This window comes from Ipomoea nil, unplaced genomic scaffold (genome assembly GCF_001879475.1).
Source record: "Ipomoea nil cultivar Tokyo-kokei standard unplaced genomic scaffold, Asagao_1.1 scaffold2826, whole genome shotgun sequence".
In the NCBI taxonomy this organism is placed as follows: domain Eukaryota; kingdom Viridiplantae; phylum Streptophyta; class Magnoliopsida; order Solanales; family Convolvulaceae; genus Ipomoea; species Ipomoea nil.
The window spans coordinates 4521483-4539007 of record NW_017619254.1 but is presented as its reverse complement, the minus strand read 5'-3'; the positions used below and the strand labels follow the sequence as shown (position 1 = coordinate 4539007).

The window sequence follows — 17525 nt, the reverse complement described above, 5'->3', positions numbered from 1 at the left end:
CTCATTCTCCGGTGACAATTGGGAGAAGAGAACTTTGCTAAAAAAAAGTCACTTTGAAGGAACCCATTTTTATAGTAAGAACAAATTTTGTAGTATTGACTGTGGTATGATGACTTATTTATAGTGTTAAGGTAGGTGTAGAGGTTAGTGTAAATATTGATTTTGAATTTTAAATTCATCTCCAATTAATTAATGTTCTTAGAAATTGTAAAAGTTATTTGCAATTTAAAACATGTGATTATTAAAATTTGCAAGTATGGTTTAATTTGTTTGTTGCGGTAAATGTGAACACAATAATTTTTCACTGAGGTGAAAAATGAAAAATAATTTTTTTTTTTCTAAAAAATCTAGCTTTATTATAGATAATAAGATATATAATTCACATTAATTAGCATGTGAGTGGTCATATTGAGTCATTATTTCTCCCTAAAAGGTTGAATTCCCAAACCCAAGGCCTCCCTTCACACTCCGGCCCGACAAAGCATATGAGAGAATGTAAATCATGATAACTTAGCTGAACTACAGAGACTAGACCTTTACCTATTACGCACAAGGAACTCCCCTCACTTTAAGAGGTTGCTCCCACAATATTGTGTCATTATTTTGAATAGGAACTACTACCAATCTTAATTGTGTGAGTGAATTTATATTCTCATTTCTTAACTCCTAACTGCTTTTGGGCATATAAGACTTTACAAAGTAGTAAACGTTTTTCACATCAAAATTTGGGCAATAGTAAAATTTAGAAACAGTAGAGGTTTTTACTAACATTAACACTTCTTGAGTTTGATAATTAAGCAACGTAACATGACTTATAAGCAGTAGAAGATTCTTCAAGGACATCTAAGAGATTCTCTATTCAAATAAGGTACGCGATATCCTTACTACTAAAAGTGGAAGTTGGAACAACATCCAATGAAGAAACTTACCCAAACAAGTAAATGTGCTTTGGAAAGAATAAAAGCTATATTTGTAGGACAAGTTGGATACAACGGTTGGACAGAAGTCAAGCTTTAATTTGAAAAAAATAAAAGTTAAATTTTTAGGACAAGTTACATATAACGGTTGGACAAAAGTCTGCTTCTGTCAAATACTAACAGATTATTTTATTTGAAAGTTAATCGTTCAAATTTGTTTCGTTACGAACAAATTCAAAATCTTATTATAAATATATGAGAAATGTTGAAAAGAAAAGTCCGATATACATAAGATATAATTACTATCAACACACTAAAAGCATTTGAAATCCTTTCAAGAACATTAAGTCATCAAGAGACTCAAGAGTTTCAAAGACTGATCAAGATCTTCAAAGAGTCTAAGTAGTTGTAGGAAAATCAACATTGGTTTGATAGTTTGTTGTAAAACTCTAGTAACAAATTCCTGTAGTTTTGTGAAATCTTAGCAAACAACGTTGTGCTGATTTTGTGATCAAAGTACAAGTTTGTTTTTCATGCATGCGAACAATACTTATGGCAGCGATGAGTAGACATAGTGAGGCAATCTTGGTTTTGCAAGAGCATTGAGAGGCTTCGCAAGAAGGAGACTATCTTGTGACTCCTTTAGCTCAATTCTTCCACAAGGCACGCTCCATTCAAAACCTTGAAGAAGTCTACCCAGCAACATCCCGCTAACCAAACACCCTAGTTGAACACCCGGGCAACCACGCCTTCCAGCACTAAACGTTAAAACCCGCACCTCCGGATCAACAAGACTCACTTCGGATCCATCATCCTTCAGGTGTCGCTCCGGCTTGAACTTGAGAGGCTCCTCCCAATTCTTAGGGTTCCGCCCTAACCCGTGCCGACTTATTATCACATGACTACCTTTGGAAATGAAATAGTTGGACACGGTTGTGTCGGAAGAACACAGGTGTGGTGGGACAAAAGCTGATAATGGATGAACCCGAAACACTTCTTTTAAACATGCGTTAAGGTAGTTGAGCTTAGAAAGATCTGATTCTTGTACTAGTTTTTCTCTTCCCACAACGTTGTCTAGTTCTTCCATGGCTCTTCTGAGAATCTCAGGTTGGTTTAACATTTCTGCTAGAACCCATTCTACAGCATTTGATGGATTGTCCACAATTGTTATCATTAGTTCCTGGAATATATATATGCATGGATAAAAAGATCTGTGAGTTCCAAGTCCCTAATCCTTTATATATATATATATATATATATGGATATAATATAATTATGCATGTAATCATACTTACAAGAAGGTGTGCTTTAATCTCTTCAGATGATAAACATCTGAGATTGATAAGAACATCAAGAATATCCTCTTGCTCAGTTTTTGTCCCATCATTCCACATCTTAATCCTTTCATCAACTTCAGGATCTTGGTACTTCCTAACACCCTCCACAGCTTTCTTCAGAGCTTTCCTATGCCCATCCAAATCAAACATCCTTAACCATGGAAAGTAATCCGACACCCCAAAAGAATAAACATAACCAAGAACTCCAAAGGTGGCATCTATGTGCTCTTCTTCCTCCACGCCGGGGCCGCCATCTTCCGTCCCGGCGCAGAAAAACCTTTTACTGAAAACCATCTGCCTAATCACATTCCCACAAAAGTGTCTCCCCACCGCCCTCACATCCACCACACCGCAACCTGCGGCGTTTCTACACCGGTTGTGGATGTAACGTACGAGGTGGTCGGCTTCGGCTGCCCGCTTGTGGCCCAGCCAGTTAAGCGTGTTGGGCGAGAGCACATGAGAAGTAAGAACTCTCCTCATTTTCTTCCACTGGTCTCCCAGTGGGGAAAAGAGGGATATCAGATAATTACCACTTGCTAGCTCCGCCGACATGCAGGTCGGCCTTGACGCAAAAACCGTGTCTTGTTTCTTCAGTATCTCACGCGCCACCTCCGGCGATGTTACTGAAATCACATTGGTTCCCCCAAGGCGGAAGCAGGCGATTTCGGTGTTCATCTCCTCCATGAGATTGAGAATCCACCGGAAAACCGGCTTGTTTCTAAGCATTTGAGGGAAGCATCCCACTACAGGCCATGACTTGGGGCCTGGAGGGAGTGGGAATTGCTTGGCAGATTTTTGTTTACTTAGCCATTTGTATGAGAGAAACACTACTGAGATTGATGACAAGAATGAGAAGCTAATAATAAGCATATCAATTATCCCCATTCTAGCAAGCTTGTACCAAATCTTAGCTTCAAACTTTCTGAACGGGTTTTTAATTAGTTGATTCTTTATACTAAGCATGATCTCCTTTTATAGATCATGATTTTGTACAGGAAGTAAAATTTTCTAATTTTTAAATGACAATGCAAGTTGTCATTTTTTACAAGTGAATAATAATCCTTCTAATTTTGTAAGATCAAGTTGGTATTTGGCTTTGTTTATACTTAATGCAACTTTTTCTAATAATTAGTCTTTTCCATTGACGTTACCATCAAAAGTTCAAATCAAAAGAGTATTAGTGTTCAAGTTTTACTAAAAAACGTCACTACCCCAAAATTTTGTTTGATCAAGTGTAAGATTTTTTAACAAAAATATAATACTCTTTTGATTTGTGCATTACATATTATTTAGTAAAAAGGTATTAATCATCTCAAGTGTATTTTATAAAATTTAATAGACTTTTTGTTTTTATTCTCAGGAACCAACACTACTGGAAATTATGGAATTTTCGACCACCTGAAAGTGATCTTAAATCAAGTTGAAAGCAAAAAGTGATCAGAAATAGCAACAAAGGTTTTTTCGGATACCAAAAGTGGTCGGAATAAGACTTTCGACTTGATTTAAGATCACTTTCAGGCGGTCAGAAATTTCATAATTTCCAGTAGTGCAATTGTGATTTATAATATTTAATTAATATTTGTTATGCATTGGATAAATCTGTATCTTTTGATTATGATAAATTTGATAAGGTTACCTTTTAACAAATCTTACTTTACTGTATAAAATTATAGATAAATGATATATTATATTTTTTGTACTAGTTATAATTTCTATTAGATAACAATCCAAGCAATAACATTTGGTCTTGATAGGTAGCATGTGGCATACGGCCATAAGGGTTGTTTGTACAACTATAAGTATGTTAATTGGGTAGATGTATGTTTAGAGGCTCAAGTCTAGAATTACCGTACCAAACCATTAAAATATGGTATTGCTTTTTACACAAATATTAAAAAAAAAAATCATGTAGTTCGTTATCAATTATAAATTTTAGTGTAATGGTAAGTATTTAATTTTAACAATTGATATTAGTGTAGGTCGGCCGCGTGTTCTATGTGTAAGTATCTTGATATGTGCCTGCGCTAGTATTAGTTTTCAGGAAAATTATACTTTTGTTTCAAAGTTATAAACTATATATAAAGTAAAGTTAGTTTAATTTTTGAATTGAAAGTGAGGTGATATATACGTTTGATCTCTCCATTAATAGGCTTGTTATTTTTTTTTTGATACTTTTAAAAAACGCTAATTAATAAATTAAAGACTTGTAATTGAGTTTCACAATTTCACATTCTATTTCTACTATCCTCTCATATTATATTTCTCTTCAATATCATAGCTTAATGGTCAAAAATAGGAAAAAGAAAATTCTCTTAGGGGGCCTTGACGATCTAGGATTTTTAAATATTACTAAAAACATATTTTTTTTGATAGATTCGTTATTAGAGTGGCCGAAAGTATAATTTCATTAACAAATTGAGACTAAAAGTCATAACATGTATAATATAGGTAGGGATGTTAGAAATGTCAATGACAAAATAGCAAATATCTATAATAAGGTTAAAATACAAAATATATTATAAATTACAATAAAATGTTTTTGATAGATTATATGATATTTAGGGTTGGAGCAAAAAATATATTTGAGTGGAGTGAAAATGTGAAAATTAATTTGAATACAATAAAGTATAATATAAACTTGTATACTACATTAATTAAATGATTCATAGACTAAAAAATATTTAATTTATCTTGTGAAGAAATGAAAGAAATAAAATAAATGAGAATAGATAAAGAAAAAGTGTGGTCAATAATAATGAGATTTGAACCTATTGTAATTTGGAGTTCAACCAACAACTACTCAAATTGTTTGCAATTTTACTGTAAATATAAGTTTTATATAATATTTAATGCTATATATATACATACATACATATATATAAAGGGGTGGAGTGGAGAGGGAGGAGCTGCCCTATAGCCGTACATGATAAGACTAAACCATTATTACTCTATAACTTGAGCCTTGAGGATAAAATAAATAAATAAATAAATAAAAAGTTATATTCTCGTTGTTATTTAAGATAGACACTCACTTGAGAAGTCATACAATTTAGGGGTGGGCACTTCAAAGCGAACCGAACCAAACCGAACCGATCCAATCCAAATCGAACCAAATTAGTAATAGAAAATCGAATGGTTCGGGATTTTGTAACCCGAATGGTTTAGTACCGAACCGAACCGAAATCGAACGGTTTGGCAAAAATCGAACCGAACCGAACGCTATATAATTTTTTAATAATAATAATAATAATAATAATAATAATAAAAAAGAAGAACTAAATTCAAGTTCCTTGATGCTTGTCCGCCGTTCAGTTCTCATTCTTACTGGTACCGAACCTTAAATTTTTTATTTGATTTCTTTATAGCTTGTTTTCTACATTGCACTTTTGTTGTTTGTCGCAATTGTTCTTTACCTCACAATTATATCTAACTTGAGTTATATTTACATTATTCAGTATTTTCTATAAATTTAATGTGCTTTACAGTCATTCTAATTTTGATTTCCAGTGCATTATAATTATTTTCTAGTACTGGAATATATTTCGAGTGCACTAGCAATGACAGATTGTGTCCAAAAATTAACTATATAGTAATTGACACTGGTTCTTTTAATATCAACTATACAGATGGATGATTATTCATCTTATCAATAAAAATATTCCAACTGAATATTTTTATTTGATGTTTCATGTTTGTACTCTTTAAACATTGGGTTTGAAGTTTGAACTACGTGATTCATGTTTGTAATGTTTGAACTTTGAACTTTGGATTCTAATTTCTAAGTATGTGATGTTTTGGTAATTAGATTGCTATTAGTATGTGATGTTAGTATTTACTATTTAGTAGTATGTTTAAACTTTGAATTATTATTTTGTTATATAACGTTTATATTTTAGATGTGGATTATGTGAATAGGTATTGTTTGGTAGTATGTTTGGAAAATTATGAAATGTTGAAATTTAATGATCGTAATTCTCGTAAAGTCTTAAACCGAACCGAAACCAAACCGATTGAAACCGAACCGAACTATAATGTTAAACCGAATGGTTCAACTTTTCTAAAATCGAAAAATCGAAATCGAAAAAACCGAACCGAAGACTGAAGTGCCCAGCCCTAATACAAATATTGAATTAAATTTGAGATTATATTATTATTTTAAATATATGCCTTAGCTTTTTTAGACTATTTTTGCATGAATTGACAGAAATGTGAGTGTTTTATAATTTGGAAAAAAAAAATGAAATACTCAATGAGATTCCTATTTGCTGAGATGTGATTTTTTGGAACTTGTTTTTCATTTTCCCCAGAAGTCCAAGATATATTTTCAAACCGTTTATACCTTGTATAGTTACGTTGTATTTGTCATCATAATTAATTTTTTTTAAAAGCAGAGGTACAAAATCCATATATAATTAGGTTTCTTTGATAATCTTACACCAGCCACCATCACCATCCCCCACCGTCCGCCTCCAGCATTTTAGGCACTGCTTTTTCCTTCCATTATGTTGCCATGGCAACACAAAGTAGATGTTTCGACAACTCCTACTAAGTTAGTTAAGTTATTGATTTGATAAATACAATATAATAAATTGGATTTTACTATTAGTCAGAGCGACATATTCGTATGGTTTAAACTGATCTATAAATAATCTAGACGTGACCATCGCAGTGCGAAATTGAGCTCCTTGTGGACACCAATTAAGTACTGATCTTTTCACACAAGAAACCACTCTGTAATTTACATTTCTACTATCCTATCAAACCTCAGTGTGAACATTTCCACTATCTTATCGAATCTCAATGTGAAACCTATTAGAATTAGAGATTTCACTCTTTGTAGACAAACTAGGTTAGTCATGTATTTTCAAAAAAAAAAAAAAAAAAAAAAAAAGAAGTTTTTTTTTTTTTTTTTTTGAAAGTAAAAAGAAGTTAGTAATGTACATCTCATCAGTGCGTCAAAAAGAAATTTTTGCACAGTTTTTTTTTTTTTTTTTTTTTTTTTTTTAAAGAAAAGTTATTATATTATATTCTTCTTTTATTATAATATTTTTTTTTTCTTTCCCAGGTATCTTCTTATTAGCTACTCTATTATATTCTCCATGCAATCTTTTAATCTTCGTTTTCTTGGTAGTTTCTGTCACCTGTGGAATCTATTAGGTACTTTCTATGCCCATTTTTTCAACACCAAAAAGAAAAAAATATTGAATTGAAAAATACCTGTGGTTGTTAGTAACGTATAACCCGTCAAATTTAAAAAAACTAATAACAACAAGATACTAAATTTAGTGCAGTACTAAATTACATCCACTTGATCTTGAAGCACATGAGAATAAAAAACATCTCATGATATATTATGTTATTATTAGTAATTCGGCTTGTACATATGTACTAGCTACTTGAATCGGCCGGCTTTGGCCCAGCATGTCAATTCTATGCAATAATATAATGTGTTAAATCAATTATCCATCTAACAATCAATGTTTTGAACTCTAGTGTGAGTTACTAAGTTACAACGTAATATGTTAACGTGTGCATGTGATAATAATATATTATTTTAAAATGCAACTTGCTTTAACTCAATATGTGTTTAATTATGAATTATGAATTAATTTAAGATAGAACTTGAGAAGTCATACAAGTTTGCATTTAAAATTTTAAACACGTAACTATTCTAACAACTAGTATTTTGAACTCTAGCTAGCTAGTGTAAGGTAATAATAAAGTAATATCTTGACATTTGCTAAGATATATTTTTTTAAAATAAATTCTTGAAATATACCTATTGAAAAATATCCACCAATATAATTTAAGAAAATTGCAATGAACAAATAATAAAAGAATTAATAAATCTATATAGTCAAATAATTAAAGAACCAAATATATTAATTATTGTCACTGGGACATGCCTAGCTATTACCCAGACAAACTTATTGTCTAGTGGTTCTCACGATTTATATCAAATTTGATCAGATTAGTCATTCACCGGACATCTTGTTTTCCTATATTTTTTTTTGTCTATAAAATAATTAAATTAACAATAGCAATACAAAATAAATGTTTGTTTAATTTTAATGTTTTTTTAATATATTAAATAACATGTGCTCAGATGGTATGTAGTGACATCTCCCATAGGTTGAGAAAGTATGTTTTAACAGATACTAATAGAGTCATACAAAATGTTACTTCTCCGGTCATATTTACTATTTTTTGGTTAAACTAATTTTTTCTTCTTTTCTTTAAAAATTTTAATAGTAATTTTAATGTAGTTTCTAAATATATAAATTTTATAACTAATAATAACTTTATATTAAGAAAAGTTGAATTAAAAATAACATCATCGAAGTCTCGTTAACCGAACCAATAACATAAAATGGGATGAGAGAATAATTGCTAAAAATTATAGACGAAAATAAAATAAAATTTCAATTATTAATTTTTTTTCAACATAAACTAATTCTTTTTAAATAACAATTTATTTATAGAACTTTTTTTTAAATACAAATAATTTTTTTAGATCTCCAATTTTATAATGCTCTTTAATTAAATTTCGCTACAAAAATAACAATTCAAGCTAAATGAGTACTTGGTAAGTGTTAAAAAGTGGTCTTGCATGGCAAATTATACCGTCCACCATTGTGCGCCCTGGTCCAAAACGACGTCGTTTTGTACCTTTTTTGCGTGTTTGCTGTTAATCTCTTAAAAAAAAAATTTATGTTTCGAATGCACAAAATTGTATAATAGAAAACACAGAATTTTATACCTGAAAACACCGAATTTTTATAACTGAAAATCTCCATATTTCGAATGTACAGAATTATATAATTGAAAACACAGAATTTTATACCTGAAAACACATAATTTTTTTAAAAGGATAAAAATCCTCTGTTTCGAATGTACATAATTTTATACCTGAAAATACAGAATTTTATAATAAAATACAAAACGACTTCGTTTTGGGAAGCACAAGACGCACATTGCTATGTGCGCTCTGGTTCACGGTATAACGATTGGCAGAATATTGTATAAATTTATAAACTTCATATTAGGCCCAATCATTGAAGGGATCCCTGGTCCAGGCTAGCCTAAGAGTTTCTTCATGAATCAGGCGCAACTCCTAATCCATATATGTTAGTTGATACAGTTTAGTATCGTCAAAGACCATATTATTATCATCAGTGCTACTTAGTATTATAATTCTTCTGAAACTATTCAATCATGCACTCATATCCTCTGCATGGAAACATCTTGCCACTAGCTATGCAAATTACATTAAAAAATGACGAGTCTATATGGCGTATATAACACCATTTGCACCATCAAAATCTATTAACATATATACCTAACAAATTTCTCATTTATTCATTATTTGTTTTGAATATATAATATATCTATTTAAATTTCTTACTTAGAAGAACTCGATTTTACTTTAACTTTGTCCAAATTAAAAGTTAACCCCACTCAACAAGAATTTACCATGTGTCAATTATATAACAAACCCTTAGATTCTCCTTTGATGTTTGAATATTGTTATTGATAATATAATGGAATATTATTCCACCACACTAGACTTTAGAGCTCTACAAGTTAGTTGAGCATTTTAATTTGAATATATTAAATGAAATTTGATTGATTCAAAAGTTTTTTTTTAAACTAAATTATTTAATCAAATTAATAATTTTAAAAACTATAAAAATGTCGTTACAAAATTAAAATTTACATTTACTTTGGTTTTGATTCTTTTTCAATGTCACCATTGTGAAACTCATCCAAATTCGTTAGGAATTATGTTGCGCTTACAATATTAAACTCTAACTCATGAAAATTTTTGGCCTATAATTTCATTTTAATGGTTGATATACACCTAACTTATTAAGAAGATGGAGAATCTTATTTTTCTTTATATGACTTATAACTTTTAAGTGTCATGCATTGACTGACCATACATATTTTTAATTAAACATTAAATAACTAATTAGATAGTGTCATGTCATAAGGAAAAATAAGAAAGAAAATTTTAGAAAAGGTGAGTAACATTATTACTCGAGAAATATTTTGGCGATTAAATTAGGGGTTCAAGATTACAAATTAAGAAAACAATATTGAAACGCGAGTGCATTCCAATTGTTTTCTTTTTTAAAAAATGGTTAAATAAGCTTTCAAACTTTACTTGAAAAGTTAGTTAAATCCTAAATTAAACTTTTTAAATGTGCACTTATACTCATCAACAATTTATTTTGATGCAATTAGATCCAAACATCAGTTAGTGGCCTGCTATTATAGGTCACTAGAATTCCGACAACATTCAAGCACATTCCGACAATATTTCAAATAACAAAGCGACCGGCGACTGGCGAACGGACGCCGGTCACTTTTGAAGAATCGATAAGGAGAACTTCCAAACCTTCCCAGCTGCCTTCTCAAGCCAGAGAAGGTGACCTAGTGGTCGCCTTTCCGGTGAGAAGGAGACCATAGTGGTTGCCTTCTCTGTTGTTCGCCAGTTGTCAGTCGTTTTGTTGCCTGAAATGTCACCAAAATTTTGGCGGAATGTTAGTTGTTGGAACCCTAATCACCTATGAATCTATGATAGCAGGTCACTAATTGGTTATTGAGCTTCATTGCATCAAAATAAATTGTTGATGAATGTAACTGTATTTTTAAAAATTTATGTGTCTAATTGACTTTTTAATTATGTAAAGTTCAATAATGCATTTGACTTTTTTTTTTTTTTCAAAAAAAAAATGATAAAAATGATTGCATGAATGCCGACTTGCCGTGTAAATGATCGAATAAAATAATGGTTTAATATAAGATCAGAATAAAATTACTTTCCTAACTTTCCTTGCTTATATAATCTAATCTAGATTTTGCAATAAGTAATTATTTTTAGAAAGGCAATGTTGAAGACTTGAAGCTAGCTAGTAATTAGCTAGGGCGGCCTAGGTGGCTGTAATAGGTCATGTTGGGGATATTTTATTCCAATGACGTATGGGACCAATTATTTCATTTGGCCATGTTTCTGTCGTGTTTACTTAGTACGTAGTGGAGATTGGAAATTAACTTTAAACTTTATGTTTCACATAGCTAAGATATAATGAATCAATTGCGACGCGTAGCTTTTGGCCAGACCACGAGGATTATTGCGACGCGTAGATTAAGTGCCTTTACGTACTATATAGATTATAACTAGTAATTCACTCGCGCGATGCACGGAAAAAAATTATGTTATTATAAATATAAATAAAAAATAGAAAAACTAAAATATTTTAAATTATTTAATATAATAATATTTTTGAGCTTCCATTGATCAAGTATTTATTATTTTTATAGAATACAAAATTACAATTAAAATTAAAATTATAATTTTGTATGGTTAATATAATCTCTAATTATGTGCATATTCAAATAAACTTATAGAGAGAATTTACATAATTACATTGATTTATTCTTAATGGTATTTCATTTATATTATAATTTTCACAATACGAATAATAACTAAGATAATTACATTTGGAAAGCAAATTTTAAATTTTGTATGTGTAAATTTAAACTCTAATTGAACACATTTTTTATATTTTTGTTTGAAATATGGCGTACCAGTATATTAATTCAAAAATTGAATGATAGAGTCAGGAGGGATTAAATCCCAGTACATAGAATGATCCTGATCATGGGCTAATCTAGCAAGAGTATGCGCATGTAAATTTAGAGTTCTTGGAATAAAACTAAGCGAACAAAAAACGAAACTATTAATAGCTATCCTGCACTGCTCAATCACAATTCCAACATAAGATAAGTTCGGTGTAGTTACTGCATGAACCGCATTCCTGAAGACAAGACAATCTGTAAGAATATCGACCTCGTTCTCGTTTCGGTCTTTAAGCCAGGACAAGGCTTCCTTGCATGCTAGTGCTTCTGCCATAAGAGGAGTTAAACACCCCGGGAGTTTTCCGTTTGCCGCTGCTTTGAACAAACCATTCGGATCGAGTAAGACCGCCCCATAGGTTGCATCTCCCGTCCCCGGATCGTATCCGGCGTCGACGTAGCACGTCGTCCGCCCGGCTGCCACTGTCTGCACCTCGCCGGCCGGTGCCGCTTCTGGACGAGAATGAAGTGCCGTGTAGCTCGCCTCCCCCGCAGCTGCACGGCGCCACACCACCTCCGGCCTCCGTACCGCATGTTGCCAGACCGCCTCGTTTCTGGCCATCCATAAAAAATAGAGGACCCCTACAACGCGTCTGACCTGTTCTCCTGTGAGCATATCCATAACAGTCATAAGCCAGTTCGGGAAAGATGTTGAAGAAATATTCATAATAGGCAATCCCGAACTATTCCACACGGCTCTAGAATAATCACATAAAACTAATGAGTGCATAACATTCTCATTTGTAAGACCACACAACATGCATGTTGGGTTCACATCTACCCTCTTTATAATCAAATTTGCTGTGGTTGGGAGTATATCACACACTGCTCTCCATAAAAAAGTTTTCCACTTAGGGGGGACTTTCAACTTCCACAATGTAATCCATCTATCAAATTCTCCCAAGGTGTGATTAAATTCTCCCATTAGACGCCTATAAGCATCTTTTACAGTGTAGCAACCATTCGCATCATTATGCCAATACCATGTGTCTTTATAGTCTGGGCTCACAGGTATTCTCAAAATACGATCCACATCCTCAGGCTCAAATAAATCTGTTAAAATATGAGGGTCCCATGTTTTTGTTTGCTGATCTATTAAACCTGCAACAACTGCATCCCTTAATGGTTCAGGCATTACTGTTTGAACCAGTGGACTAGGATTATCCTGCAACCACGGATGACCCCATATCAAAGTCTCCTGGCCATTTCCAATTCTCCTGCGGACGTGGGCAACAACAAAATCATGAGCAGCCATAATACTTCGCCAACAAAAACTGGGATTATTTCCCATCGTTGCATCAACAAAAGAAGTTTTAGGGAAATATCTTGCTTTATATATTCGTGCTGGCAGAGATCCTGGATTTGTTAAGAAACGCCATGCCTGTTTACCCAACATTGCCAGATTAAAATTCCTCAGATCTTTAAACCCCAATCCACCAAACTTTTTAGGGATACACAATTTGTTCCATGCTTTCCAGTGGATTCCTCTGTCTGGCCCTTTCCCCCACCAATACCTATTCATGGCCCTTTGTACCGACTCGCAAACTGATTCAGGGAGCAAAAAAACACTCATTGAAAATGTGGGCATAGACTGAGCCACACTTTTCAAAAGCACCTCTTTGCCAGCCTGTGATAACAATTTCTTGTTCCACGAGAAAACTCTTTGTCTGATTTTTTCTTCTATATAAGAGAAAACAGCCCTTTTATTTCTCCCTATAAAAGAGGGTAACCCCAGATATTTTCCAAAGTTCCTTGCCTGTTCCACGCCCAAACATTCGGCCACCTCTTCTTTCATCTGTTCCGCAGTATTCTTACTATAGCATATATTAGATTTACTATAGTTTACCAACTGACCAGATAATTCCCCATACCTCTCCAAACACCGCTTAACCACCATAGCTTCCTGGACATTTGCTTTAAAAAATAATAAACTATCATCAGCAAAAAATAGGTGTGATATTGGGGGGGGGCTCCCCTAGCCACTCTACAACCGTGAATAGATCCTACTGCCTGCTCTTTCTGCAAAAGCATGGATAAACCTTCAGCACAAATAATAAATAAGAAAGGTGAAAGTGGATCTCCCTGTCTGAGACCCCTTGTTGGTTGCACCTGGCCTCCACTCACGCCATTGACCATCACAGTGTATGATACAGTGGTAACACATGTCATTATCAGCTTAATCCACCTTCCATCAAAACCCATTACTTCCAGCATTCTTTTCAAGAATGGCCACTCCATTCTATCATAGGCTTTCGCCATATCCAGTTTAAGCGCTCCCCACCCAGCCACTCCACACTGTTTACGATTCAAAAAGTGGCCCACCTCTGCCGCCACAAGTATATTATCCGTTATAAGCCTACCTGGGATGAAGGCACTCTGAGATTCTGAAATCAGATCCCCTAGCATAGGTTTCAATCTGTTGGCGATCATTTTTGCCATAATCCTGTACAATACATTACTCAGTGCAATAGGCCTCAAATCCGCCACAGTTGTAGGATCATTCTTTTTCGGGATGAAAACAATATTAGTTGCATTTAAATCACCCGGGATTTCACCTGAATTCAAACAATTAACAGCAAAAGCAGACACATCTTCTCCAACTATATCCCAAAACCGCTGATAAAATCCAGGATTCATCCCATCCGGTCCCGGTGCCTTGTCAGGATACATGGCAAATAAAGCAGTTTTGACCTCGGCCACATCATAGGGACACAACAATGCCTCATTCTGGTCAGTTGTCACACGGGGCCCAAACTCATCAAATAAAGAATCCTCACACACAGGATTACTAGTAGCAAAAATTGTATTGAAATAATTGATTACTACATTATTCATATCCTGTCCCTCCACCCATACCCCATTCTCATTCAACAGCTTAGAAACAGAATTCTTTTTCTTTCTAGCAGAAGCATACCTGTGATAATATTTCGTATTCGCATCTGCGCCACGAAGCCAATGCTGCTTCGCTCTCTGCCTCCAAAAGACATCTTCCTGGGCTTCTAACTGGGAGATCTGGTTATTCAACAACTGGAACTGAGCCAAAGATGCCGGATCCCTCCTACCACGGATCCGCCCCTGCTCCCTGCGGAGTCGCCGGATATGCTCACCAAACTTATGAAAATGGTCACCGCCCCAGCGCATCAGCCTATCCCCACATCGTTGCTGACAATTCAACAACCCCTCTGTCCTCCCCCCTTGCCAGGCAGTTTCCACCACTTCTCTACACCCCTCATCAAGCAGCCATGCCATCTCAAACCTGAACCTCCTAGGAATCCTTCCTCCTCCCCTTTTTCGTGCATTCATATCAAGAAATAGAGCCGAATGATCCGAGTTACTAGTAATTATATTCTCCACCCCCGCCCCTCCATGCACATCACACCACTCCATCGTTGCCAGTACCTTATCTAGTCTCTCCTCAAGCCATTGATCTGTTCCACTATACTTTTCCCATGTGAACTGATACCCCCTCATAGGTAACTGACGCAATCCACAGTCATCCACAGCTTCACTGAAACCCCGGAGAAAGTTATCTGGATGTGGATTGGTTCCCCTTTTCTCATGCTGGAATAAGAGATCATTAAAATCCCCTATTACAACTCACGGAAGCGGAGATTTCCCCACCAAAGATTTAAGCAACTCCCATGATTCTCTCCTTTGACTACTTTTAGGGAAGCCATAGAAACACGTCATATGCCATGTCTCTCCTGATGACATACGGACCTCAATATCCACATGGTTTTTCGAATAGCCCAGTAGTGTAGCTGTATTATTCCTCCTCCACAATAAAGCCAATCCCCCACCATTCCTCACACTATCCACATAGAACAAACCTTCAAAACCTATCCTCACCCGCAATCTCTCTGCATGATCTCGCTTCACCATTGTTTCCATTAGAAATACAAAGTCAGGCTTCTTACCGGACACAAGGTCCACAATCTCTCGAACTGTACGTGGATTGCCCAAGCCACGACAGTTCCAACTTATCGTACTCATGATGATGGGCGGGACTGGGCTCCAGTTCCCGCCACTCGCAAGTTTTTTGACACATCGGTCATAGCCACATCCTCTCCTTCAACACCTCGGCGGCGCTTGACATTTGCCACCACTCCCTCCCCCCTCTCCCCAACCCCCATACTTCCCTCCCTTATTTCCCCCTCTTCCCGCCCCCATACACCGCCACCTTCCACACCCTCCCCCGCCTCCTCCCTCACCATTGGTTTCGGTTTCCCCCCAACCGGCACTAGCCAATTCTCCCCCACCGCCCTTGGCGCCCCCCTACTCCCCCCGGCCCGCAACCCTAGAAACGGGTGCATCTCAACCGGCGTCGGCCTCTCACGTGCTTTCAGACAGAACATGTGAACATGACCCAACATCCCACAAAACGAACAATGTTTGTGCAGCCGCTCATACCGAAAAGTTATCCAACTTACCGATTTATCCCGTTTCACCAACTTCATACCACGCCTCAACGGCTTCCCAACCGCAATAGCTACACGGACTCGGTAGAATGTAAGCCATGGTGCCCCCGCAAACCTCTCATCATGTTTCACAAACTTGCCCATAAAATTCCCTGCCTGCTCAAGTACTGTATCCGACGTATATCCCATCGGCAATCCATGCAACTGAACCCACATATCAATTGTATTCAGATCCACCTCCCCCGGCACTGCTCCGGCCACCACCTCACGGCAAACCAAAGTATTATTCTCGAAACCCCATGGACCCCCATCCAAGACGTAATCTATGTCCGTCCTATGATAAAAGACAAACAAGAAAAGTCCCGGTTGAATCTCCGTAACCTGCACCCCCCTCACCGGTTGCCATACGGATGCCATAACTTGCTTCATAAATTCCAATTTTACCAGCTTCGTAGTAAGGAACCTGCCAACAACAGCCCATGTCTCCTCATCATCAACCTGGAGTTCCCCGACTCCAACCCCCTCCGGCACGAACTCATCCTGCTCATCCTCCAAATCAAACCCCTCCCACCGTGCTGTCAACTATTCGACGTCGCTGTTCTCCCCCGCCATGTCTGCCGCGCGTCCGTCTGCCATGCTTCACGTCAGTAACAGCCAGCACGCTCCTCGCCACTGGAAACCGACAGCTCTTGCCGTAGAAACGATCGGAAAAGTCAAAAAACTAGGTTTCCCTAGAGAGAATTCTGAAACCCTAGTTTTACCCTAGAGAGAGATTGAGTTTTATATAAAGAGAACTTTGAACACATTTTTTATATGATTATATAATATATAGCTATTTTATTTTTCAAAAGTATATTTTTTATATGATTATATAATATATAGTTATTTTTTTTTTAAATGTTGTGCTTTTTTTTTTAATAATAAAAGATGTTGTGGCATTAATTGTAGCATTAATTATTTCCCAAACCATATAGCTTTATTATATAAAGGATGTTTATACGGAAGTGTTTCAAAAAAAAAAATATTATTTATACGGGAGTTTTTAGTAAGAAAATATGAATTAATGATTAAATTGTTGAACTTCATTGCATCAAAATAATTTGTTGCTCTCTCTTTTTCTTTTTTTTTTTTTTTTTTTTTTTTTTTTTTTTGATTTTCAAAATTTCCAACCACCTTAGAGGGTGTTCGCAGAAGTAAAAAATTTTGTTAAT

The 17525-nt window shown here is 35.1% G+C and overlaps 2 protein-coding genes across 2 annotated transcripts; both read right to left on the bottom strand.

Annotated features, from left to right (window-relative positions):
• Window positions 1-1299: 1299 nt before the first annotated feature.
• On the bottom strand, window positions 1300-3139 carry LOC109158778 (isoleucine N-monooxygenase 2-like). Its single transcript, XM_019306672.1, has 2 exons — window positions 2213-3139; window positions 1300-2097 (listed from the first exon to the last, which is right to left on the bottom strand). The coding sequence occupies exons 1-2, from the start codon at window positions 3137-3139 to the stop codon at window positions 1468-1470; spliced, it is 1557 nt and encodes a 518-aa protein (XP_019162217.1). The 3' UTR covers window positions 1300-1467.
• Window positions 3140-11855: 8716 nt separating this feature from the next.
• On the bottom strand, window positions 11856-15778 carry LOC109158777. The gene is made up of 3 exons (XM_019306671.1): window positions 15617-15778; window positions 13904-15457; window positions 11856-13799 (listed from the first exon to the last, which is right to left on the bottom strand). The coding sequence occupies exons 1-3, from the start codon at window positions 15776-15778 to the stop codon at window positions 11856-11858; spliced, it is 3660 nt and encodes a 1219-aa protein (XP_019162216.1).
• Between the last annotated feature and the right edge of the window lie 1747 nt (window positions 15779-17525).